Raw genomic sequence first — 25,573 nt, 5'->3', positions numbered from 1 at the left:
AAAAAGTGTTTTAATCTATAGAATTTTTGTGTCCTCAGTTGTGTCTGATTCGCGGCAACTCACGAACTCTACACAGCCAGGCTCTTCCGTCCATGGAATTCAGGGCAATTTTTTCTGTCCCAGTAAATGCCCACCCTGGGTGATCCAAAGGCAAGGGCTCAGAGGCTCCTGAGAGACTAACTCCTTTCAGCTGAGCACAGAGCTGGCTCCTCACTGGGATGCCTGTGGCCTGGGGCTCCCTGAGGGGAGAGCAGCACTCGCCCCACCGTGTGGTCACTGCTGGAAGTGCAGGCTGCTCCTCACTCCCCCTTGACAGTGTCCCTGAGGGCAGAACAGTGTGAATCGAATCAAGGTGGAAATGCAAACTCCAATGCAACCAAACTCCCCACAAGGTCTCTAAAACCACTCAGGAACAGGGAATTGGAAACTGCAGGGGATGACAAGAATGGAGATGGAGACTTGACACCTTACACCGAGTTCACTTCCAGTTATCCCTAGACAAACTTTCCATGAAAACTTGTCACAAATCTCGAAGAACAATGAGCAGAAACCGGACACGTGCTTTGAGTCTTCACACACAAAACTAAAAGCCAGTCCACAAAAAAAAACAACCCAGAGAATACAGTGGACTTTGCAAAATCAAAGATATCTACTGTGGGAAAGACCTCATGACAAAAGCAAAAGACAGGTCATACATCGCGAGACGAATGAGTGGAAACACAAAGCTTATCAAGGATGTGTCTCCAAACAGACAAAGAACACCAACACAACAAGCCTGTGAAAACTAGGGAAAGGTCTGAAGGGACACCAGACTGAGGAAGACACACACAGAGGATCCCGGATGATGTCCAGCACTGAGGGCCTGAAGAAACAACAGTCTAGTTGCACCCCCTCAGGCCTGTGTGACCGTGGATGAGGCCTCTGTTTCCCGGTGGCTCTGAGAGATGGACAGGGAGGAAGGGGAAGAGAAGTCACTTGCATTTCTAATACTCACAGCAAAGTCTTCCAACGAGAAGGGAATTATCACCCCCACTGACAATGCCATTCACTGAAGTGATACCCACCAGTCCATCTAACCCAGAAGGGAAGGATGGACCTGTTCTCACAAAACGGCGAGAGATGGAAGAAGGAAGATCAAGCCCACACCAATCACTGGAAAGAGAAGCTGTGCTCAGGGCTTGAAAGAATTCCTATTGGGAAAATGATGTCACAGCCCCACAAGGCAATCCACAGCTTCGATGCTATTCCTCCCAAAATGCCAATGCATTTTCGCACCGAACAAAGAATTGCAAAAGGGGTACGGAGACAGAAAAGAGCCTAAACTGTCAATACAATCCGACGAAAAAGCCCCGATACGGACATCCAAGGTTGTGTGAAAGGAAATTAGACGACCAAACTAGGATCCTCAGGAGAGTATCGGAGAAGGCAATGGCGACCCACTCCAGTACTCTTGCCTGGAAAATGTCCTGGACGGAGGAGCCTGGTAGGCTGCAGGCCATGGGGTCACGCAGAGTCAGACACGACTGAAGTGACTTAGCCGCAGCAGCAGCAGCAGGACAGTATGCTATTGGGAATACAACAACACACACAGATCCAGATCGATGGAATAAAGTGGAGGGTCCAGAAACAAACGCCAGCATCCATGGTCAACTCATCTCTGACACAGAAGGGGAGAATATCCGAATGGGAACAAGAAAGCCTCTTCAATCAATGTCCATGGGAAAACCAGACAGCTACATCTGAAGAACGCTATTGGTTTTGATCTCATACCACCTCAATATAGGGGGAAAACCTCACCCTAAAGACTGATGTCATGAGATAGCTAGAAAGAAGCGTAGGTCAAAGGCTCCTTAACATCAGAGTCTCCTTGCCATTTGCTGGGCGGAGGTCGAAATGGGTCTCTTCAAGTAAGGCAAAGAGGTACACGAAGTACACCCATGGGTTTCCATCCAATGGAACCTCTTCACAACAGAGAAGCTAAGCATTCACAAATGCAAAAGATAGGAAACAGAACATGAGAGACTCCTTGCAAGTGGTGTATCTGAGAAGGGGTTCATATGGAAAGAGACGAAGAATGCACAGCACTCAGATTCCAAGAAACAACACCACCACCACCCTTGACCCTTCCCCCATGACCAACTCCGACCTAAAGCCTTTCTCTCCCTCTAACCTATCCCTAAAACATAACCCTCATCTAATCATATACATGTGCATCCCTAGCATCCATCCATCCACACACGAGAGAGAAAGAGGAAGACACAGACGGAACTGAGAAAGGAAAAGAGAGGGACACAGCCAGAGAGAGACACGGAACCAAAGAGAGGAAAGGAGTCGACGGTCCAGACTTTTCCTCAATCTGCCTCGAAGGTAGAAGCAATGACAGCGCCCTTCCACCCCAGAAGGGGGAAAAGGACGGAAGGTTTGGAGAGGAAAAGACAAGAACGCAGGGAGCCATTAGAAGCTCAGCCACCCGCAGAAGCCGAGCTGGGACACTTGAACAGAATCTCAATGGAAACAGAGGAGCAGAAAGTTGGCTACTCTTTTCTGTAAGAGAGGGAGACCTTCGAGTCTTCCTTTCGGTCCTCCAACTTGGATGCGGGGTCTCAAAACAGTCAGGAGGGGGAGTGCCTTTTCCTGGGTACCACGGCGCATCCAGGCCTCGTTCTGCCCCATTCTGTGCTGTGTCAGCCCTGGATGGAATCTTTCTTTCTGAAGTCTCAGCGCACAAGCTCCACGTGATATCGGCCCCAGGTGGAAAGGCATGGAGCTGCTCGTAGGCCGACAGACCTAGGAAGCAGATGGGAGAATGACCACCGCTCTGCAGATGGAGAGACTGGGGCAACCCTGAGGGGCATATGCTTGTCCAGGGCCACACCACTTATGAGAAGAAGGAGCCTGGTCTGAGAGCAGTGGGGTCCTCGGAGCTCAGGCCCTGGCTGAACCCAGGCCTCCCCAGGGCTGTGGGCTGGGCTGTGTGGGTGTCACTGTGCCTGCACATGGCCTAAGGGGGGTGGTCGAGCAGTCAGAAACCCAGAGATTCCCTTGGGAAGTTTTGGGGAAGGGACCTCAGCACGAACCCCAGGAGATGATGTCACCTGCCGGCAACAGAACCCAACAGAACCCGCAGCCCGGGTATCCAGGCCTCCAGAGCGGAGAGGAGCCCCCAGCCAGTTCACTGGCTGCCAGGATGTTCGGCTGTTTGCCCCTGCCCAGAGGCCGGGGCCTCAGGAGTGCTCACAGGCAGTGTGCGCGGGCACCCTGTCGACGTTGGCTCAGGACACCCCCGAGAGGCCTCTGGCCCTTTGCCCGGAGAAACAGAAAGGTAACACGGGGAGCCCCAGGACGGACCAGGCCGCCTCTCCCATGCCACCCGGAAACACCGGGTCCTTTGCCTGTGTGTGTGGATGCGGGTTTCTTGGGGTGTGTCTCCCTCAAGGAAGCCCAGGCGGATGTGGGGTCAGAAGCCTGCGGACAAGTTGTGTCCACACCCCAGGGGAGAGCAGGCTGGGCGGGATGGGGAGAGTGCGGGCAGCGGCGGCCGCCCAGGCGGACCTCACACCCTCAGGTGGGTCTCTTTCCTCCCGGGTGGGGATCTGAGCAGACACACGTCTCTGACCCTTCTGGGAAGAGAAGTTCGAGCAGGCAGAAGCAGCGGCTCCACTGCCCAGGCCCAGCTCGGAAAACTCCTAGCATGGCTGGCTGACGGTCACTGTCGTTGCAGAGCTTCCCACGTGATGAGGCCGAGGACGGGGACACCCCATCCACCTCCCGGAGGGAGGGGTCGGAGCACCACCCCCCCGCCCGTGAGGCCCAGTGCAGGCTCCAGGTGAGCGTGCCCACGGAGGCATCAGCCCCACCGGGGGAGAAGCGGAGGCGGGGAAGGCCTGCTGCCGAGACACCGCCCAGGATACACCCGGCGGCCCAGTCTGAGGCTGCCACGGAGCTCAGCACACCCGGCTCCGACCCAGAGTCCCGAGAACCCCGGCCTCTGAGGCAGCAGGAGGACCTGGAGCCCAGCACGCCAGAGCACAGAGGTGAGGACGCTGGGGCTGGTGCACGGGAGTGTGTGGGGAGGGGGTGCTGAGCTACACAGGGACGAGTCCCCGAAAGCTGCTGCTGGGCCTGCAGCAAGCGCTGGCCTCACACCCCCCGCCCCCCATCTTGCACACTTCAGTCCCAAAAGACATCCGACGCTGGGTATTCTTTGGGAATCTCTTGGAAGCTTTCTGTCCCGGGAGACGCACATGCCAAGGCTGGCCTGTGGGCAAACTTTGCTTCTCCCCCAGCTCTAGCACTGGCCTCCAACTGGAACCAGGCTCCGCTTCCCAGACCTGTCCCTACAGAGGTGCTGGCTCCAGGTGCAGGACCCAGGGATCCACCGAGGGCAGATGGAGAACCGAGACTTGCCCTCGCAGAGACACCAGGCCAGCTGGGTTCTGGCCAGCACACCGGGCAGATCGGATCTCCATGCCTGCAGGACCCCCAGCCCCAGGCACTGATGTCCCACCCCCTCAGCCAGAACCTCCACCTCCACGTGCACCTCTACCTGCTCGGGCTCTGGCAGGAGAACCCGAGGCAGAGGAGGAGTCACCGCCTCGGCAGGGAGAGCCTGCCCTGGCTCCCGCGCAACACCCAGACGCCCACGATGACTCACCCACCCCTGCAGGGAGAACGAGCCCCCGCTCTGGACAGACACCCAGAGTCCTTGCCGGAAACACCACGTCCAGGGGAGCGGTCGGCTCTGCAGCCTCCATCCCCGTCTGCTCACCGTGGACGCTGGCAACTCGGTCTGCCCCCAGGGGACATGGAGTTCCTTTCCCCTGAACTGCTTTGCATTTGGTTTGTTTCCACCTTTCTGGTGATGTTTTATTTTTTGTATGGTTTCCTGTACTTTTGTTGGTTAAGTTGGGATTAGTAAACTTTTTCATCATTGTTGCAATTTGGGAACACTGTTGTGTAACTCTGGTGATACTGTGTTACCATCACCACTTTGTAGTTTCAGACCCGTTTGATCTTTATGCCCCACCCCCCAACAAAGCCTGGATTCAAGGCAAGCACGCCCTGTTCATCCCTTCCCCCGATCCTGAACACAATTTCATCCTTTCTTTGTGCATTCCTTCCTATATTCTTGGTGTCCCCAATCAATGACTCTCAGTGAAATGACTGAAGGAGTGTTTTTTGGACTCTCCAACTACTGTAAGACTCCATTGGAGAGTTCTCATTTGTATGTCATTTGAACTAGCCTTTGATATCTGAAAGGACGGTGTACGTCCTTTCAAGATACCATGTGCCAAACGAAGCCCTTTTGGCAACTGCCATCATTATCTCCAGGCAGGCATTGCTGTGTCAAGGGTGACATCTCAGCCAGAAGGCAGAGGCTGAGCTCGTCTTGTTGCACCAGCTCCCAAAAGAAGCCAAGAAAGGGAGCTGGAACAACAAACCACCCCAACACCCAGGAAAGCGTTCTTCATGACAGAAGGCTAGAAAATGACCCAACATCCTTGTGGCCCAGAACCCCTCTAGAAAATCACTGTTCCATAAAAAAGAGAAACACATGGGAAGTTCCAAGGAGAGGCAATGCCCATGGCCCGTGTACTTGAGAGACGGCCTGACCGCTCCGGGGAAGACACGCACCGACGGAACCCCTTGGGAAACAGCAGTGATAGTCCTCACCGTCGTAAGGGTTTCCTCTGGGGACAACCTGCCCGGGGCACCACACGAGGGAGCAGACCGGCTTCTCTTCCTCTGCCCCCACACCATTCACTCATGAAGGCAGCTCAGGTGTTCTCATGCCCTGCCTGCCTGCCTGCCTGGCTCATCCGTGAGCTGTGACCACCTACAGGGCAGGACTCCACCTTCTCCTCTCTGTGTACCGTGAATCTGCACACAGTGGGCTTGCAGAACCTTAGGAGACTTGAGCCATTCCCACTCGAGCCAGAACCCTCCCCAGGAAGGAAAACAGCTGTGGAGTCATTTTGGCCCCAGCACTGGTTCGAAAGCCTGGCGCCTCCTACAGCCTCTACGGTGTGAAGAGGGAGGTCCCTTCTGACAGAGCTTTCCGGGTCTCAGATCTAAGCTGTTGTTTCACTGTCAGCTGTGTCTCTTCCGTTGCAGCCAGGTGGGCCACGCTGCTCCAAAGGAGCTCACAAGCTGAGTTTCAAGGGAGGTATAGAGAGGACAGGGATGGCTACAACGTACTGCAAACTGAGTGAGGGTCCCCACAATCCTCAGCAAAGGTCTGTGGTGTGCAAGTGGGGAGTAGAGGGCCCCCAAGTTCCAAAGGAAGGGAGGTAGTCGGGAGCTAAAGCCCTTGGCCGCTGTGGTAGTAGCTGCAGATGGCAGCTCGTCCACAGTGCACTTCGAATGAGGTCATATGAGCGGGACTCTGGAAATGGCTCCGAAATCGGGAGAAAGGGGTCAGGGTATGTGGGAATCCGGCGGGGGTGGGGGGTGGATGAAGGAAGGTGTCCCTCCTCTCTCCAGTGCAATTTGGTTTGGTGAGTCTCAAAGCTACCAGATGGCACTTCCCAAGTCAGGCCCCCGCAGGAATCAGGGTGGGCTGCGTGCCTCGGCCCCTGCCACAGGGACAAGCCACACCAGTGGCCTCCCTGAGCTCCAATGGCCGGATCTGGGGGTTCTGTCTGGGTGCACACCTCCTTGCTGTGGCCAAGTTCCCCCCTTCTCTGAGCACCAGCTTCATCCTCTCGAATGAGGACATCGATTGCTACCTTGGCACGTTACTCTCTTCATCCTGTGAAGACTCATTAGGCTTATCCTACAATTACTAGCTGGCCCGAAGAGATATCTCCTGAATCCAGATTAAGCTGGAGTCTCCCAGGCTCATCTGGCATGTCTTCCCTGAAGTCTGCCAAAACCCACACCCTTGCATTTCCAGGGACTCCCCTTAGCCAGCTGGGCAGAAAACCCAGCATGCTTCAAACAAGCTGACAGACAAGCGGGAGAGGACTCACGGGCAGACGGCTTCCCTCAGGTCTCGGGTGGAGCTCTGGGACCACAGCAGCAACGGGCCATCCCAGGCCCTGGGCTCAGCAGCGCCCTCATTCTCAGGCCGGCGGCTCTGCCCTGAGGGGAGCAGGAAGGTCACCAACTGCCGCAGGCGGGCCTCACGCCCCTCCCACTGCTGGAGCCTGACCTCCCCCGGCCCCACCCCTTCCCCTACCCCAGCAGGACGACAGCTCGTCTTCCCCTGGCTTCCAACGGGAGGCCCGGCCCTGGGCCCCGATTGGGCACTGCCCCAGCCCGGAGCCAATCACAGTGGCCAGGGAGGTGGAACGCACCGATTGGCCAGGGCCAGGTCATGTGACCATACTCCCCAGGAAACTCAAATATTACCAAGGTTCCCTAAGAAACCAATGAACAGAATTATCCAGTAAAGGCAAACCGTGCTTTTTAATGAGGCCAATGTCACAGAAAAAAAAAAAAAATGCTTCACAATGAACTGCTCAAGGAAGCTACTAAATAAACTTTCAGAAAAGTTTAGTAGTTTTTTTTTTTTTTAATAGGGTGACGGAGAGCTATACCTTTCCCGTCTATGTGAATTTAGGTTTAAACTAGATTTCTCTTGGCTATTATATAAGACAAAAAAACCCACATCCCCCCCTTTCACTCCCCCCACCCCCAAAAAGTGTTTTAATCTATAGAATTTTTGTGTCCTCAGTTGTGTCTGATTCGCGGCAACTCACGAACTCTACACAGCCAGGCTCTTCCGTCCATGGAATTCAGGGCAATTTTTTCTGTCCCAGTAAATGCCCACCCTGGGTGATCCAAAGGCAAGGGCTCAGAGGCTCCTGAGAGACTAACTCCTTTCAGCTGAGCACAGAGCTGGCTCCTCACTGGGATGCCTGTGGCCTGGGGCTCCCTGAGGGGAGAGCAGCACTCGCCCCACCGTGTGGTCACTGCTGGAAGTGCAGGCTGCTCCTCACTCCCCCTTGACAGTGTCCCTGAGGGCAGAACAGTGTGAATCGAATCAAGGTGGAAATGCAAACTCCAATGCAACCAAACTCCCCACAAGGTCTCTAAAACCACTCAGGAACAGGGAATTGGAAACTGCAGGGGATGACAAGAATGGAGATGGAGACTTGACACCTTACACCGAGTTCACTTCCAGTTATCCCTAGACAAACTTTCCATGAAAACTTGTCACAAATCTCGAAGAACAATGAGCAGAAACCGGACACGTGCTTTGAGTCTTCACACACAAAACTAAAAGCCAGTCCACAAAAAAAAACAACCCAGAGAATACAGTGGACTTTGCAAAATCAAAGATATCTACTGTGGGAAAGACCTCATGACAAAAGCAAAAGACAGGTCATACATCGCGAGACGAATGAGTGGAAACACAAAGCTTATCAAGGATGTGTCTCCAAACAGACAAAGAACACCAACACAACAAGCCTGTGAAAACTAGGGAAAGGTCTGAAGGGACACCAGACTGAGGAAGACACACACAGAGGATCCCGGATGATGTCCAGCACTGAGGGCCTGAAGAAACAACAGTCTAGTTGCACCCCCTCAGGCCTGTGTGACCGTGGATGAGGCCTCTGTTTCCCGGTGGCTCTGAGAGATGGACAGGGAGGAAGGGGAAGAGAAGTCACTTGCATTTCTAATACTCACAGCAAAGTCTTCCAACGAGAAGGGAATTATCACCCCCACTGACAATGCCATTCACTGAAGTGATACCCACCAGTCCATCTAACCCAGAAGGGAAGGATGGACCTGTTCTCACAAAACGGCGAGAGATGGAAGAAGGAAGATCAAGCCCACACCAATCACTGGAAAGAGAAGCTGTGCTCAGGGCTTGAAAGAATTCCTATTGGGAAAATGATGTCACAGCCCCACAAGGCAATCCACAGCTTCGATGCTATTCCTCCCAAAATGCCAATGCATTTTCGCACCGAACAAAGAATTGCAAAAGGGGTACGGAGACAGAAAAGAGCCTAAACTGTCAATACAATCCGACGAAAAAGCCCCGATACGGACATCCAAGGTTGTGTGAAAGGAAATTAGACGACCAAACTAGGATCCTCAGGAGAGTATCGGAGAAGGCAATGGCGACCCACTCCAGTACTCTTGCCTGGAAAATGTCCTGGACGGAGGAGCCTGGTAGGCTGCAGGCCATGGGGTCACGCAGAGTCAGACACGACTGAAGTGACTTAGCCGCAGCAGCAGCAGCAGGACAGTATGCTATTGGGAATACAACAACACACACAGATCCAGATCGATGGAATAAAGTGGAGGGTCCAGAAACAAACCCCAGCATCCATGGTCAACTCATCTCTGACACAGAAGGGGAGAATATCCAAATGGGAACAAGAAAGCCTCTTCAATCAATGTCCATGGGAAAACCAGACAGCTACATCTGAAGAACGCTATTGGTTTTGATCTCATACCACCTCAATATAGGGGGAAAACCTCACCCTAAAGACTGATGTCATGAGATAGCTAGAAAGAAGCGTAGGTCAAAGGCTCCTTAACATCAGAGTCTCCTTGCCATTTGCTGGGCGGAGGTCGAAATGGGTCTCTTCAAGTAAGGCAAAGAGGTACACGAAGTACACCCATGGGTTTCCATCCAATGGAACCTCTTCACAACAGAGAAGCTAAGCATTCACAAATGCAAAAGATAGGAAACAGAACATGAGAGACTCCTTGCAAGTGGTGTATCTGAGAAGGGGTTCATATGGAAAGAGACGAAGAATGCACAGCACTCAGATTCCAAGAAACAACACCACCACCACCCTTGACCCTTCCCCCATGACCAACTCCGACCTAAAGCCTTTCTCTCCCTCTAACCTATCCCTAAAACATAACCCTCATCTAATCATATACATGTGCATCCCTAGCATCCATCCATCCACACACGAGAGAGAAAGAGGAAGACACAGACGGAACTGAGAAAGGAAAAGAGAGGGACACAGCCAGAGAGAGACACGGAACCAAAGAGAGGAAAGGAGTCGACGGTCCAGACTTTTCCTCAATCTGCCTCGAAGGTAGAAGCAATGACAGCGCCCTTCCACCCCAGAAGGGGGAAAAGGACGGAAGGTTTGGAGAGGAAAAGACAAGAACGCAGGGAGCCATTAGAAGCTCAGCCACCCGCAGAAGCCGAGCTGGGACACTTGAACAGAATCTCAATGGAAACAGAGGAGCAGAAAGTTGGCTACTCTTTTCTGTAAGAGAGGGAGACCTTCGAGTCTTCCTTTCGGTCCTCCAACTTGGATGCGGGGTCTCAAAACAGTCAGGAGGGGGAGTGCCTTTTCCTGGGTACCACGGCGCATCCAGGCCTCGTTCTGCCCCATTCTGTGCTGTGTCAGCCCTGGATGGAATCTTTCTTTCTGAAGTCTCAGCGCACAAGCTCCACGTGATATCGGCCCCAGGTGGAAAGGCATGGAGCTGCTCGTAGGCCGACAGACCTAGGAAGCAGATGGGAGAATGACCACCGCTCTGCAGATGGAGAGACTGGGGCAACCCTGAGGGGCATATGCTTGTCCAGGGCCACACCACTTATGAGAAGAAGGAGCCTGGTCTGAGAGCAGTGGGGTCCTCGGAGCTCAGGCCCTGGCTGAACCCAGGCCTCCCCAGGGCTGTGGGCTGGGCTGTGTGGGTGTCACTGTGCCTGCACATGGCCTAAGGGGGGTGGTCGAGCAGTCAGAAACCCAGAGATTCCCTTGGGAAGTTTTGGGGAAGGGACCTCAGCACGAACCCCAGGAGATGATGTCACCTGCCGGCAACAGAACCCAACAGAACCCGCAGCCCGGGTATCCAGGCCTCCAGAGCGGAGAGGAGCCCCCAGCCAGTTCACTGGCTGCCAGGATGTTCGGCTGTTTGCCCCTGCCCAGAGGCCGGGGCCTCAGGAGTGCTCACAGGCAGTGTGCGCGGGCACCCTGTCGACGTTGGCTCAGGACACCCCCGAGAGGCCTCTGGCCCTTTGCCCGGAGAAACAGAAAGGTAACACGGGGAGCCCCAGGACGGACCAGGCCGCCTCTCCCATGCCACCCGGAAACACCGGGTCCTTTGCCTGTGTGTGTGGATGCGGGTTTCTTGGGGTGTGTCTCCCTCAAGGAAGCCCAGGCGGATGTGGGGTCAGAAGCCTGCGGACAAGTTGTGTCCACACCCCAGGGGAGAGCAGGCTGGGCGGGATGGGGAGAGTGCGGGCAGCGGCGGCCGCCCAGGCGGACCTCACACCCTCAGGTGGGTCTCTTTCCTCCCGGGTGGGGATCTGAGCAGACACACGTCTCTGACCCTTCTGGGAAGAGAAGTTCGAGCAGGCAGAAGCAGCGGCTCCACTGCCCAGGCCCAGCTCGGAAAACTCCTAGCATGGCTGGCTGACGGTCACTGTCGTTGCAGAGCTTCCCACGTGATGAGGCCGAGGACGGGGACACCCCATCCACCTCCCGGAGGGAGGGGTCGGAGCACCACCCCCCCGCCCGTGAGGCCCAGTGCAGGCTCCAGGTGAGCGTGCCCACGGAGGCATCAGCCCCACCGGGGGAGAAGCGGAGGCGGGGAAGGCCTGCTGCCGACACACCGCCCAGGATACACCCGGCGGCCCAGTCTGAGGCTGCCACGGAGCTCAGCACACCCGGCTCCGACCCAGAGTCCCGAGAACCCCGGCCTCTGAGGCAGCAGGAGGACCTGGAGCCCAGCACGCCAGAGCACAGAGGTGAGGACGCTGGGGCTGGTGCACGGGAGTGTGTGGGGAGGGGGTGCTGAGCTACACAGGGACGAGTCCCCGAAAGCTGCTGCTGGGCCTGCAGCAAGCGCTGGCCTCACACCCCCCGCCCCCCATCTTGCACACTTCAGTCCCAAAAGACATCCGACGCTGGGTATTCTTTGGGAATCTCTTGGAAGCTTTCTGTCCCGGGAGACGCACATGCCAAGGCTGGCCTGTGGGCAAACTTTGCTTCTCCCCCAGCTCTAGCACTGGCCTCCAACTGGAACCAGGCTCCGCTTCCCAGACCTGTCCCTACAGAGGTGCTGGCTCCAGGTGCAGGACCCAGGGATCCACCGAGGGCAGATGGAGAACCGAGACTTGCCCTCGCAGAGACACCAGGCCAGCTGGGTTCTGGCCAGCACACCGGGCAGATCGGATCTCCATGCCTGCAGGACCCCCAGCCCCAGGCACTGATGTCCCACCCCCTCAGCCAGAACCTCCACCTCCACGTGCACCTCTACCTGCTCGGGCTCTGGCAGGAGAACCCGAGGCAGAGGAGGAGTCACCGCCTCGGCAGGGAGAGCCTGCCCTGGCTCCCGCGCAACACCCAGACGCCCACGATGACTCACCCACCCCTGCAGGGAGAACGAGCCCCCGCTCTGGACAGACACCCAGAGTCCTTGCCGGAAACACCACGTCCAGGGGAGCGGTCGGCTCTGCAGCCTCCATCCCCGTCTGCTCACCGTGGACGCTGGCAACTCGGTCTGCCCCCAGGGGACATGGAGTTCCTTTCCCCTGAACTGCTTTGCATTTGGTTTGTTTCCACCTTTCTGGTGATGTTTTATTTTTTGTATGGTTTCCTGTACTTTTGTTGGTTAAGTTGGGATTAGTAAACTTTTTCATCATTGTTGCAATTTGGGAACACTGTTGTGTAACTCTGGTGATACTGTGTTACCATCACCACTTTGTAGTTTCAGACCCGTTTGATCTTTATGCCCCACCCCCCAACAAAGCCTGGATTCAAGGCAAGCACGCCCTGTTCATCCCTTCCCCCGATCCTGAACACAATTTCATCCTTTCTTTGTGCATTCCTTCCTATATTCTTGGTGTCCCCAATCAATGACTCTCAGTGAAATGACTGAAGGAGTGTTTTTTGGACTCTCCAACTACTGTAAGACTCCATTGGAGAGTTCTCATTTGTATGTCATTTGAACTAGCCTTTGATATCTGAAAGGACGGTGTACGTCCTTTCAAGATACCATGTGCCAAACGAAGCCCTTTTGGCAACTGCCATCATTATCTCCAGGCAGGCATTGCTGTGTCAAGGGTGACATCTCAGCCAGAAGGCAGAGGCTGAGCTCGTCTTGTTGCACCAGCTCCCAAAAGAAGCCAAGAAAGGGAGCTGGAACAACAAACCACCCCAACACCCAGGAAAGCGTTCTTCATGACAGAAGGCTAGAAAATGACCCAACATCCTTGTGGCCCAGAACCCCTCTAGAAAATCACTGTTCCATAAAAAAGAGAAACACATGGGAAGTTCCAAGGAGAGGCAATGCCCATGGCCCGTGTACTTGAGAGACAGCCTGACCGCTCCGGGGAAGACACGCACCGACGGAACCCCTTGGGAAACAGCAGTGATAGTCCTCACCGTCGTAAGGGTTTCCTCTGGGGACAACCTGCCCGGGGCACCACACGAGGGAGCAGACCGGCTTCTCTTCCTCTGCCCCCACACCATTCACTCATGAAGGCAGCTCAGGTGTTCTCATGCCCTGCCTGCCTGCCTGCCTGGCTCATCCGTGAGCTGTGACCACCTACAGGGCAGGACTCCACCTTCTCCTCTCTGTGTACCGTGAATCTGCACACAGTGGGCTTGCAGAACCTTAGGAGACTTGAGCCATTCCCACTCGAGCCAGAACCCTCCCCAGGAAGGAAAACAGCTGTGGAGTCACTTTGGCCCCAGCACTGGTTCGAAAGCCTGGCGCCTCCTACAGCCTCTACGGTGTGAAGAGGGAGGTCCCTTCTGACAGAGCTTTCCGGGTCTCAGATCTAAGCTGTTGTTTCACTGTCAGCTGTGTCTCTTCCGTTGCAGCCAGGTGGGCCACGCTGCTCCAAAGGAGCTCACAAGCTGAGTTTCAAGGGAGGTATAGAGAGGACAGGGATGGCTACAACGTACTGCAAACTGAGTGAGGGTCCCCACAATCCTCAGCAAAGGTCTGTGGTGTGCAAGTGGGGAGTAGAGGGCCCCCAAGTTCCAAAGGAAGGGAGGTAGTCGGGAGCTAAAGCCCTTGGCCGCTGTGGTAGTAGCTGCAGATGGCAGCTCGTCCACAGTGCACTTCGAATGAGGTCATATGAGCGGGACTCTGGAAATGGCTCCGAAATCGGGAGAAAGGGGTCAGGGTATGTGGGAATCCGGCGGGGGTGGGGGGTGGATGAAGGAAGGTGTCCCTCCTCTCTCCAGTGCAATTTGGTTTGGTGAGTCTCAAAGCTACCAGATGGCACTTCCCAAGTCAGGCCCCCGCAGGAATCAGGGTGGGCTGCGTGCCTCGGCCCCTGCCACAGGGACAAGCCACACCAGTGGCCTCCCTGAGCTCCAATGGCCGGATCTGGGGGTTCTGTCTGGGTGCACACCTCCTTGCTGTGGCCAAGTTCCCCCCTTCTCTGAGCACCAGCTTCATCCTCTCGAATGAGGACATCGATTGCTACCTTGGCACGTTACTCTCTTCATCCTGTGAAGACTCATTAGGCTTATCCTACAATTACTAGCTGGCCCGAAGAGATATCTCCTGAATCCAGATTAAGCTGGAGTCTCCCAGGCTCATCTGGCATGTCTTCCCTGAAGTCTGCCAAAACCCACACCCTTGCATTTCCAGGGACTCCCCTTAGCCAGCTGGGCAGAAAACCCAGCATGCTTCAAACAAGCTGACAGACAAGCGGGAGAGGACTCACGGGCAGACGGCTTCCCTCAGGTCTCGGGTGGAGCTCTGGGACCACAGCAGCAACGGGCCATCCCAGGCCCTGGGCTCAGCAGCGCCCTCATTCTCAGGCCGGCGGCTCTGCCCTGAGGGGAGCAGGAAGGTCACCAACTGCCGCAGGCGGGCCTCACGCCCCTCCCACTGCTGGAGCCTGACCTCCCCCGGCCCCACCCCTTCCCCTACCCCAGCAGGACGACAGCTCGTCTTCCCCTGGCTTCCAACGGGAGGCCCGGCCCTGGGCCCCGATTGGGCACTGCCCCAGCCCGGAGCCAATCACAGTGGCCAGGGAGGTGGAACGCACCGATTGGCCAGGGCCAGGTCATGTGACCATACTCCCCAGGAAACTCAAATATTACCAAGGTTCCCTAAGAAACCAATGAACAGAATTATCCAGTAAAGGCAAACCGTGCTTTTTAATGAGGCCAATGTCACAGAAAAAAAAAAAAAATGCTTCACAATGAACTGCTCAAGGAAGCTACTAAATAAACTTTCAGAAAAGTTTAGTAGTTTTTTTTTTTTTTAATAGGGTGACGGAGAGCTATACCTTTCCCGTCTATGTGAATTTAGGTTTAAACTAGATTTCTCTTGGCTATTATATAAGACAAAAAAACCCACATCCCCCCCTTTCACTCCCCGCACCCCCAAAAAGTGTTTTAATCTATAGAATTTTTGTGTCCTCAGTTGTGTCTGATTCGCGGCAACTCACGAACTCTACACAGCCAGGCTCTTCCGTCCATGGAATTCAGGGCAATTTTTTCTGTCCCAGTAAATGCCCACCCTGGGTGATCCAAAGGCAAGGGCTCAGAGGCTCCTGAGAGACTAACTCCTTTCAGCTGAGCACAGAGCTGGCTCCTCACTGGGATGCCTGTGGCCTGGGGCTCCCTGAGGGGAGAGCAGCACTCGCCCCACCGTGTGGTCACTGCTGGAAGTGCAGGCTGCTCCTCACTCCCCCTTGACAGTGTCCCTGAGGGCAGAACAGTGTGAATCGAATCAAGGTGGAAATGCAAACTCCAATGCAACCAAACTCCCCACAAGGTCTCTAAAACCACTCAGGAACAGGGAATTGGAAACTGCAGGGGATGACAAGAATGGAGATGGAGACTTGACACCTTACACCGAGTTCACTTCCAGTTATCCCTAGACAAACTTTCCATGAAAACTTGTCACAAATCTCGAAGAACAATGAGCAGAAACCGGACACGTGCTTTGAGTCTTCACACACAAAACTAAAAGCCAGTCCACAAAAAAAAACAACCCAGAGAATACAGTGGACTTTGCAAAATCAAAGATATCTACTGTGGGAAAGACCTCATGACAAAAGCAAAAGACAGGTCATACATCGCGAGACGAATGAGTGGAAACACAAAGCTTATCAAGGATGTGTCTCCAAACAGACAAAGAACACCAACACAACAAGCCTGTGAAAACTAGGGAAAGGTCTGAAGGGACACCAGACTGAGGAAGACACACACAGAGGATCCCGGATGATGTCCAGCACTGAGGGCCTGAAGAAACAACAGTCTAGTTGCACCCCCTCAGGCCTGTGTGACCGTGGATGAGGCCTCTGTTTCCCGGTGGCTCTGAGAGATGGACAGGGAGGAAGGGGAAGAGAAGTCACTTGCATTTCTAATACTCACAGCAAAGTCTTCCAACGAGAAGGGAATTATCACCCCCACTGACAATGCCATTCACTGAAGTGATACCCACCAGTCCATCTAACCCAGAAGGGAAGGATGGACCTGTTCTCACAAAACGGCGAGAGATGGAAGAAGGAAGATCAAGCCCACACCAATCACTGGAAAGAGAAGCTGTGCTCAGGGCTTGAAAGAATTCCTATTGGGAAAATGATGTCACAGCCCCACAAGGCAATCCACAGCTTCGATGCTATTCCTCCCAAAATGCCAATGCATTTTCGCACCGAACAAAGAATTGCAAAAGGGGTACGGAGACAGAAAAGAGCCTAAACTGTCAATACAATCCGACGAAAAAGCCCCGATACGGACATCCAAGGTTGTGTGAAAGGAAATTAGACGACCAAACTAGGATCCTCAGGAGAGTATCGGAGAAGGCAATGGCGACCCACTCCAGTACTCTTGCCTGGAAAATGTCCTGGACGGAGGAGCCTGGTAGGCTGCAGGCCATGGGGTCACGCAGAGTCAGACACGACTGAAGTGACTTAGCCGCAGCAGCAGCAGCAGGACAGTATGCTATTGGGAATACAACAACACACACAGATCCAGATCGATGGAATAAAGTGGAGGGTCCAGAAACAAACGCCAGCATCCATGGTCAACTCATCTCTGACACAGAAGGGGAGAATATCCAAATGGGAACAAGAAAGCCTCTTCAATCAATGTCCATGGGAAAACCAGACAGCTACATCTGAAGAACGCTATTGGTTTTGATCTCATACCACCTCAATATAGGGGGAAAACCTCACCCTAAAGACTGATGTCATGAGATAGCTAGAAAGAAGCGTAGGTCAAAGGCTCCTTAACATCAGAGTCTCCTTGCCATTTGCTGGGCGGAGGTCGAAATGGGTCTCTTCAAGTAAGGCAAAGAGGTACACGAAGTACACCCATGGGTTTCCATCCAATGGAACCTCTTCACAACAGAGAAGCTAAGCATTCACAAATGCAAAAGATAGGAAACAGAACATGAGAGACTCCTTGCAAGTGGTGTATCTGAGAAGGGGTTCATATGGAAAGAGACGAAGAATGCACAGCACTCAGATTCCAAGAAACAACACCACCACCACCCTTGACCCTTCCCCCATGACCAACTCCGACCTAAAGCCTTTCTCTCCCTCTAACCTATCCCTAAAACATAACCCTCATCTAATCATATACATGTGCATCCCTAGCATCCATCCATCCACACACGAGAGAGAAAGAGGAAGACACAGACGGAACTGAGAAAGGAAAAGAGAGGGACACAGCCAGAGAGAGACACGGAACCAAAGAGAGGAAAGGAGTCGACGGTCCAGACTTTTCCTCAATCTGCCTCGAAGGTAGAAGCAATGACAGCGCCCTTCCACCCCAGAAGGGGGAAAAGGACGGAAGGTTTGGAGAGGAAAAGACAAGAACGCAGGGAGCCATTAGAAGCTCAGCCACCCGCAGAAGCCGAGCTGGGACACTTGAACAGAATCTCAATGGAAACAGAGGAGCAGAAAGTTGGCTACTCTTTTCTGTAAGAGAGGGAGACCTTCGAGTCTTCCTTTCGGTCCTCCAACTTGGATGCGGGGTCTCAAAACAGTCAGGAGGGGGAGTGCCTTTTCCTGGGTACCACGGCGCATCCAGGCCTCGTTCTGCCCCATTCTGTGCTGTGTCAGCCCTGGATGGAATCTTTCTTTCTGAAGTCTCAGCGCACAAGCTCCACGTGATATCGGCCCCAGGTGGAAAGGCATGGAGCTGCTCGTAGGCCGACAGACCTAGGAAGCAGATGGGAGAATGACCACCGCTCTGCAGATGGAGAGACTGGGGCAACCCTGAGGGGCATATGCTTGTCCAGGGCCACACCACTTATGAGAAGAAGGAGCCTGGTCTGAGAGCAGTGGGGTCCTCGGAGCTCAGGCCCTGGTTGAACCCAGGCCTCCCCAGGGCTGTGGGCTGGGCTGTGTGGGTGTCACTGTGCCTGCACATGGCCTAAGGGGGGTGGTCGAGCAGTCAGAAACCCAGAGATTCCCTTGGGAAGTTTTGGGGAAGGGACCTCAGCACGAACCCCAGGAGATGATGTCACCTGCCGGCAACAGAACCCAACAGAACCCGCAGCCCGGGTATCCAGGCCTCCAGAGCGGAGAGGAGCCCCCAGCCAGTTCACTGGCTGCCAGGATGTTCGGCTGTTTGCCCCTGCCCAGAGGCCGGGGCCTCAGGAGTGCTCACAGGCAGTGTGCGCGGGCACCCTGTCGACGTTGGCTCAGGACACCCCCGAGAGGCCTCTGGCCCTTTGCCCGGAGAAACAGAAAGGTAACACGGGGAGCCCCAGGACGGACCAGGCCGCCTCTCCCATGCCACCCGGAAACAGCGGGTCCTTTGCCTGTGTGTGTGGATGCGGGTTTCTTGGGGTGTGTCTCCCTCAAGGAAGCCCAGGCGGATGTGGGGTCAGAAGCCTGCGGACAAGTTGTGTCCACACCCCAGGGGAGAGCAGGCTGGGCGGGATGGGGAGAGTGCGGGCAGCGGCGGCCGCCCAGGCGGACCTCACACCCTCAGGTGGGTCTCTTTCCTCCCGGGTGGGGATCTGAGCAGACACACGTCTCTGACCCTTCTGGGAAGAGAAGTTCGAGCAGGCAGAAGCAGCGGCTCCACTGCCCAGGCCCAGCTCGGAAAACTCCTAGCATGGCTGGCTGACGGTCACTGTCGTTGCAGAGCTTCCCACGTGATGAGGCCGAGGACGGGGACACCCCATCCACCTCCCGGAGGGAGGGGTCGGAGCACCACCCCCCCGCCCGTGAGGCCCAGTGCAGGCTCCAGGTGAGCGTGCCCACGGAGGCATCAGCCCCACCGGGGGAGAAGCGGAGGCGGGGAAGGCCTGCTGCCGAGACACCGCCCAGGATACACCCGGCGGCCCAGTCTGAGGCTGCCACGGAGCTCAGCACACCCGGCTCCGACCCAGAGTCCCGAGAACCCCGGCCTCTGAGGCAGCAGGAGGACCTGGAGCCCAGCACGCCAGAGCACAGAGGTGAGGACGCTGGGGCTGGTGCACGGGAGTGTGTGGGGAGGGGGTGCTGAGCTACACAGGGACGAGTCCCCGAAAGCTGCTGCTGGGCCTGCAGCAAGCGCTGGCCTCACACCCCCCGCCCCCCATCTTGCACACTTCAGTCCCAAAAGACATCCGACGCTGGGTATTCTTTGGGAATCTCTTGGAAGCTTTCTGTCCCGGGAGACGCACATGCCAAGGCTGGCCTGTGGGCAAACTTTGCTTCTCCCCCAGCTCTAGCACTGGCCTCCAACTGGAACCAGGCTCCGCTTCCCAGACCTGTCCCTACAGAGGTGCTGGCTCCAGGTGCAGGACCCAGGGATCCACCGAGGGCAGATGGAGAACCGAGACTTGCCCTCGCAGAGACACCAGGCCAGCTGGGTTCTGGCCAGCACACCGGGCAGATCGGATCTCCATGCCTGCAGGACCCCCAGCCCCAGGCACTGATGTCCCACCCCCTCAGCCAGAACCTCCACCTCCACGTGCACCTCTACCTGCTCGGGCTCTGGCAGGAGAACCCGAGGCAGAGGAGGAGTCACCGCCTCGGCAGGGAGAGCCTGCCCTGGCTCCCGCGCAACACCCAGACGCCCACGATGACTCACCCACCCCTGCAGGGAGAACGAGCCCCCGCTCTGGACAGACACCCAGAGTCCTTGCCGGAAACACCACGTCCAGGGGAGCGGTCGGCTCTGCAGCCTCCATCCCCGTCTGCTCACCGTGGACGCTGGCAACTCGGTCTGCCCCCAGGGGACATGGAGTTCCTTTCCCCTGAACTGCTTTGCATTTGGTTTGTTTCCACCTTTCTGGTGATGTTTTATTTTTTGTATGGTTTCCTGTACTTTTGTTGGTTAAGTTGGGATTAGTAAACTTTTTCATCATTGTTGCAATTTGGGAACACTGTTGTGTAACTCTGGTGATACTGTGTTACCATCACCACTTTGTAGTTTCAGACCCGTTTGATCTTTATGCCCCACCCCCCAACAAAGCCTGGATTCAAGGCAAGCACGCCCTGTTCATCCCTTCCCCCGATCCTGAACACAATTTCATCCTTTCTTTGTGCATTCCTTCCTATATTCTTGGTGTCCCCAATCAATGACTCTCAGTGAAATGACTGAAGGAGTGTTTTTTGGACTCTCCAACTACTGTAAGACTCCATTGGAGAGTTCTCATTTGTATGTCATTTGAACTAGCCTTTGATATCTGAAAGGACGGTGTACGTCCTTTCAAGATACCATGTGCCAAACGAAGCCCTTTTGGCAACTGCCATCATTATCTCCAGGCAGGCATTGCTGTGTCAAGGGTGACATCTCAGCCAGAAGGCAGAGGCTGAGCTCGTCTTGTTGCACCAGCTCCCAAAAGAAGCCAAGAACGGGAGCTGGAACAACAAACCACCCCAACACCCAGGAAAGCGTTCTTCATGACAGAAGGCTAGAAAATGACCCAACATCCTTGTGGCCCAGAACCCCTCTAGAAAATCACTGTTCCATAAAAAAGAGAAACACATGGGAAGTTCCAAGGAGAGGCAATGCCCATGGCCCGTGTACTTGAGAGACGGCCTGACCGCTCCGGGGAAGACACGCACCGACGGAACCCCTTGGGAAACAGCAGTGATAGTCCTCACCGTCGTAAGGGTTTCCTCTGGGGACAACCTGCCCGGGGCACCACACGAGGGAGCAGACCGGCTTCTCTTCCTCTGCCCCCACACCATTCACTCATGAAGGCAGCTCAGGTGTTCTCATGCCCTGCCTGCCTGCCTGCCTGGCTCATCCGTGAGCTGTGACCACCTACAGGGCAGGACTCCACCTTCTCCTCTCTGTGTACCGTGAATCTGCACACAGTGGGCTTGCAGAACCTTAGGAGACTTGAGCCATTCCCACTCGAGCCAGAACCCTCCCCAGGAAGGAAAACAGCTGTGGAGTCATTTTGGCCCCAGCACTGGTTCGAAAGCCTGGCGCCTCCTACAGCCTCTACGGTGTGAAGAGGGAGGTCCCTTCTGACAGAGCTTTCCGGGTCTCAGATCTAAGCTGTTGTTTCACTGTCAGCTGTGTCTCTTCCGTTGCAGCCAGGTGGGCCACGCTGCTCCAAAGGAGCTCACAAGCTGAGTTTCAAGGGAGGTATAGAGAGGACAGGGATGGCTACAACGTACTGCAAACTGAGTGAGGGTCCCCACAATCCTCAGCAAAGGTCTGTGGTGTGCAAGTGGGGAGTAGAGGGCCCCCAAGTTCCAAAGGAAGGGAGGTAGTCGGGAGCTAAAGCCCTTGGCCGCTGTGGTAGTAGCTGCAGATGGCAGCTCGTCCACAGTGCACTTCGAATGAGGTCATATGAGCGGGACTCTGGAAATGGCTCCGAAATCGGGAGAAAGGGGTCAGGGTATGTGGGAATCCGGCGGGGGTGGGGGGTGGATGAAGGAAGGTGTCCCTCCTCTCTCCAGTGCAATTTGGTTTGGTGAGTCTCAAAGCTACCAGATGGCACTTCCCAAGTCAGGCCCCCGCAGGAATCAGGGTGGGCTGCGTGCCTCGGCCCCTGCCACAGGGACAAGCCACACCAGTGGCCTCCCTGAGCTCCAATGGCCGGATCTGGGGGTTCTGTCTGGGTGCACACCTCCTTGCTGTGGCCAAGTTCCCCCCTTCTCTGAGCACCAGCTTCATCCTCTCGAATGAGGACATCGATTGCTACCTTGGCACGTTACTCTCTTCATCCTGTGAAGACTCATTAGGCTTATCCTACAATTACTAGCTGGCCCGAAGAGATATCTCCTGAATCCAGATTAAGCTGGAGTCTCCCAGGCTCATCTGGCATGTCTTCCCTGAAGTCTGCCAAAACCCACACCCTTGCATTTCCAGGGACTCCCCTTAGCCAGCTGGGCAGAAAACCCAGCATGGTTCAAACAAGCTGACAGACAAGCGGGAGAGGACTCACGGGCAGACGGCTTCCCTCAGGTCTCGGGTGGAGCTCTGGGACCACAGCAGCAACGGGCCATCCCAGGCCCTGGGCTCAGCAGCGCCCTCATTCTCAGGCCGGCGGCTCTGCCCTGAGGGGAGCAGGAAGGTCACCAACTGCCGCAGGCGGGCCTCACGCCCCTCCCACTGCTGGAGCCTGACCTCCCCCGGCCCCACCCCTTCCCCTACCCCAGCAGGATGACAGCTCGTCTTCCCCTGGCTTCCAACGGGAGGCCCGGCCCTGGGCCCCGATTGGGCACTGCCCCAGCCCGGAGCCAATCACAGTGGCCAGGGAGGTGGAACGCACCGATTGGCCAGGGCCAGGTCATGTGACCATACTCCCCAGGAAACTCAAATATTACCAAGGTTCCCTAAGAAACCAATGAACAGAATTATCCAGTAAAGGCAAACCGTGCTTTTTAATGAGGCCAATGTCACAGAAAAAAAAAAAAAAATGCTTCACAATGAACTGCTCAAGGAAGCTACTAAATAAACTTTCAGAAAAGTTTAGTAGTTTTTTTTTTTTTTTAATAGGGTGACGGAGAGCTATACCTTTCCCGTCTATGTGAATTTAGGTTTAAACTAGATTTCCCTTGGCTATTATATAAGACAAAAAAACCCACATCCCCCCCTTTCACTCCCCCCACCCCCAAAAAGTGTTTTAATCTATAGAATTTTTGTGTCCTCAGTTGTGTCTGATTCGCGGCAACTCACGAACTCTACACAGCCAGGCTCTTCCGTCCATGGAATTCAGGGCAATTTTTTCTGTCCCAGTAAATGCCCACCCTGGGTGATCCAAAGGCAAGGGCTCAGAGGCTCCTGAGAGACTAACTCCTTTCAGCTGAGCACAGAGCTGGCTCCTCACTGGGATGCCTGTGGCCTGGGGCTCCCTGAGGGGAGAGCAGCACTCGCCCCACCGTGTGGTCACTGCTGGAAGTGCAGGCTGCTCCTCACTCCCCCTTGACAGTGTCCCTGAGGGCAGAACAGTGTGAATCGAATCAAGGTGGAAATGCAAACTCCAATGCAACCAAACTCCCCACAAGGTCTCTAAAACCACTCAGGAACAGGGAATTGGAAACTGCAGGGGATGACAAGAATGGAGATGGAGACTTGACACCTTACACCGAGTTCACTTCCAGTTATCCCTAGACAAACTTTCCATGAAAACTTGTCACAAATCTCGAAGAACAATGAGCAGAAACCGGACACGTGCTTTGAGTCTTCACACACAAAACTAAAAGCCAGTCCACAAAAAAAAACAACCCAGAGAATACAGTGGACTTTGCAAAATCAAAGATATCTACTGTGGGAAAGACCTCATGACAAAAGCAAAAGACAGGTCATACATCGCGAGACGAATGAGTGGAAACACAAAGCTTATCAAGGATGTGTCTCCAAACAGACAAAGAACACCAACACAACAAGCCTGTGAAAACTAGGGAAAGGTCTGAAGGGACAGCAGACTGAGGAAGACACACACAGAGGATCCCGGATGATGTCCAGCACTGAGGGCCTGAAGAAACAACAGTCTAGTTGCACCCCCTCAGGCCTGTGTGACCGTGGATGAGGCCTCTGTTTCCCGGTGGCTCTGAGAGATGGACAGGGAGGAAGGGGAAGAGAAGTCACTTGCATTTCTAATACTCACAGCAAAGTCTTCCAACGAGAAGGGAATTATCACCCCCACTGACAATGCCATTCACTGAAGTGATACCCACCAGTCCATCTAACCCAGAAGGGAAGGATGGACCTGTTCTCACAAAACGGCGAGAGATGGAAGAAGGAAGATCAAGCCCACACCAATCACTGGAAAGAGAAGCTGTGCTCAGGGCTTGAAAGAATTCCTATTGGGAAAATGATGTCACAGCCCCACAAGGCAATCCACAGCTTCGATGCTATTCCTCCCAACATGCCAATGCATTTTCGCACCGAACAAAGAATTGCAAAAGGGGTACGGAGACAGAAAAGAGCCTAAACTGTCAATACAATCCGACGAAAAAGCCCCGATACGGACATCCAAGGTTGTGTGAAAGGAAATTAGACGACCAAACTAGGATCCTCAGGAGAGTATCGGAGAAGGCAATGGCGACCCACTCCAGTACTCTTGCCTGGAAAATGTCCTGGACGGAGGAGCCTGGTAGGCTGCAGGCCATGGGGTCACGCAGAGTCAGACACGACTGAAGTGACTTAGCCGCAGCAGCAGCAGCAGGACAGTATGCTATTGGGAATACAACAACACACACAGATCCAGATCGATGGAATAAAGTGGAGGGTCCAGAAACAAACCCCAGCATCCATGGTCAACTCATCTCTGACACAGAAGGGGAGAATATCCAAATGGGAACAAGAAAGCCTGTTCAATCAATGTCCATGGGAAAACCAGACAGCTACATCTGAAGAACGCTATTGGTTTTGATCTCATACCACCTCAATATAGGGGGAAAACCTCACCCTAAAGACTGATGTCATGAGATAGCTAGAAAGAAGCGTAGGTCAAAGGCTCCTTAACATCAGAGTCTCCTTGCCATTTGCTGGGCGGAGGTCGAAATGGGTCTCTTCAAGTAAGGCAAAGAGGTACACGAAGTACACCCATGGGTTTCCATCCAATGGAACCTCTTCACAACAGAGAAGCTAAGCATTCACAAATGCAAAAGATAGGAAACAGAACATGAGAGACTCCTTGCAAGTGGTGTATCTGAGAAGGGGTTCATATGGAAAGAGACGAAGAATGCACAGCACTCAGATTCCAAGAAACAACACCACCACCACCCTTGACCCTTCCCCCATGACCAACTCCGACCTAAAGCCTTTCTCTCCCTCTAACCTATCCCTAAAACATAACCCTCATCTAATCATATACATGTGCATCCCTAGCATCCATCCATCCACACACGAGAGAGAAAGAGGAAGACACAGACGGAACTGAGAAAGGAAAAGAGAGGGACACAGCCAGAGAGAGACACGGAACCAAAGAGAGGAAAGGAGTCGACGGTCCAGACTTTTCCTCAATCTGCCTCGAAGGTAGAAGCAATGACAGCGCCCTTCCACCCCAGAAGGGGGAAAAGGACGGAAGGTTTGGAGAGGAAAAGACAAGAACGCAGGGAGCCATTAGAAGCTCAGCCACCCGCAGAAGCCGAGCTGGGACACTTGAACAGAATCTCAATGGAAACAGAGGAGCAGAAAGTTGGCTACTCTTTTCTGTAAGAGAGGGAGACCTTCGAGTCTTCCTTTCGGTCCTCCAACTTGGATGCGGGGTCTCAAAACAGTCAGGAGGGGGAGTGCCTTTTCCTGGGTACCACGGCGCA

General features: G+C 54.5%; 3 protein-coding genes and 1 long non-coding RNA gene across 4 annotated transcripts in view; 3 read left to right on the top strand and 1 right to left on the bottom strand.

The window, feature by feature from the left end:
* The window catches only part of LOC145534148 (uncharacterized), a 770,273-nt gene that overhangs the window by 94,470 nt on the left and 650,230 nt on the right, over positions 1 to 25,573 (bottom strand). Inside the window, exons 85-87 of the long non-coding RNA XR_014074274.1 lie at positions 22,252 to 22,363; positions 14,612 to 14,723; positions 6,972 to 7,083 (exon numbers count right to left, since the gene is read on the bottom strand). This is a non-coding gene — a long non-coding RNA (uncharacterized LOC145534148). The remainder of the gene's footprint in view (positions 1 to 6,971; positions 7,084 to 14,611; positions 14,724 to 22,251; positions 22,364 to 25,573) is intronic.
* LOC145533999 (uncharacterized) lies at positions 2,658 to 7,083 on the top strand. Its single transcript, XM_081561361.1, has 3 exons — positions 2,658 to 3,322; positions 3,722 to 4,034; positions 4,287 to 7,083. Exons 1-3 carry the CDS (start codon positions 3,086 to 3,088, stop codon positions 4,913 to 4,915), a joined length of 1,179 nt encoding a protein of 392 aa, XP_081417487.1. The 5' UTR covers positions 2,658 to 3,085; the 3' UTR covers positions 4,916 to 7,083.
* On the top strand, positions 7,398 to 12,575 carry LOC145534000 (uncharacterized). The gene is made up of 3 exons (XM_081561362.1): positions 7,398 to 10,962; positions 11,362 to 11,674; positions 11,927 to 12,575. The coding sequence occupies exons 1-3, from the start codon at positions 10,726 to 10,728 to the stop codon at positions 12,553 to 12,555; spliced, it is 1,179 nt and encodes a 392-aa protein (XP_081417488.1). The 5' UTR covers positions 7,398 to 10,725; the 3' UTR covers positions 12,556 to 12,575.
* Positions 18,403 to 20,215, top strand: LOC145534100 (uncharacterized). The gene is made up of 3 exons (XM_081561470.1): positions 18,403 to 18,602; positions 19,002 to 19,314; positions 19,567 to 20,215. The coding sequence occupies exons 1-3, from the start codon at positions 18,468 to 18,470 to the stop codon at positions 20,193 to 20,195; spliced, it is 1,077 nt and encodes a 358-aa protein (XP_081417596.1). The 5' UTR covers positions 18,403 to 18,467; the 3' UTR covers positions 20,196 to 20,215.

This window comes from Giraffa tippelskirchi, chromosome 14 (genome assembly GCF_054371585.1).
Source record: "Giraffa tippelskirchi isolate mGirTip1 chromosome 14, T2T-mGirTip1v1.2.pri, whole genome shotgun sequence".
Lineage (NCBI taxonomy): Eukaryota > Metazoa > Chordata > Mammalia > Artiodactyla > Giraffidae > Giraffa > Giraffa tippelskirchi.
This window is presented reverse-complemented; position numbering and strand designations above follow the sequence as displayed.

Excerpts from the sequence above, each read along its gene's own strand:
- LOC145533999 (XM_081561361.1), top strand. The coding sequence starts at position 3,086 with ATGATGTCACCTGCCGGCAACAGAACCCAACAGAACCCGCAGCCCGGG. Across the intron at positions 3,323-3,721 it reads TTGCCCGGAGAAACAGAAAG|AGCTTCCCACGTGATGAGGC; the intron begins GTAACACGGGGA and ends CTGTCGTTGCAG. Across the intron at positions 4,035-4,286 it reads CAGCACGCCAGAGCACAGAG|CTCTAGCACTGGCCTCCAAC; the intron begins GTGAGGACGCTG and ends CTTCTCCCCCAG.
- LOC145534000 (XM_081561362.1), top strand. The coding sequence starts at position 10,726 with ATGATGTCACCTGCCGGCAACAGAACCCAACAGAACCCGCAGCCCGGG. Across the intron at positions 10,963-11,361 it reads TTGCCCGGAGAAACAGAAAG|AGCTTCCCACGTGATGAGGC; the intron begins GTAACACGGGGA and ends CTGTCGTTGCAG. Across the intron at positions 11,675-11,926 it reads CAGCACGCCAGAGCACAGAG|CTCTAGCACTGGCCTCCAAC; the intron begins GTGAGGACGCTG and ends CTTCTCCCCCAG.
- LOC145534100 (XM_081561470.1), top strand. The coding sequence starts at position 18,468 with ATGTTCGGCTGTTTGCCCCTGCCCAGAGGCCGGGGCCTCAGGAGTGCT. Across the intron at positions 18,603-19,001 it reads TTGCCCGGAGAAACAGAAAG|AGCTTCCCACGTGATGAGGC; the intron begins GTAACACGGGGA and ends CTGTCGTTGCAG. Across the intron at positions 19,315-19,566 it reads CAGCACGCCAGAGCACAGAG|CTCTAGCACTGGCCTCCAAC; the intron begins GTGAGGACGCTG and ends CTTCTCCCCCAG.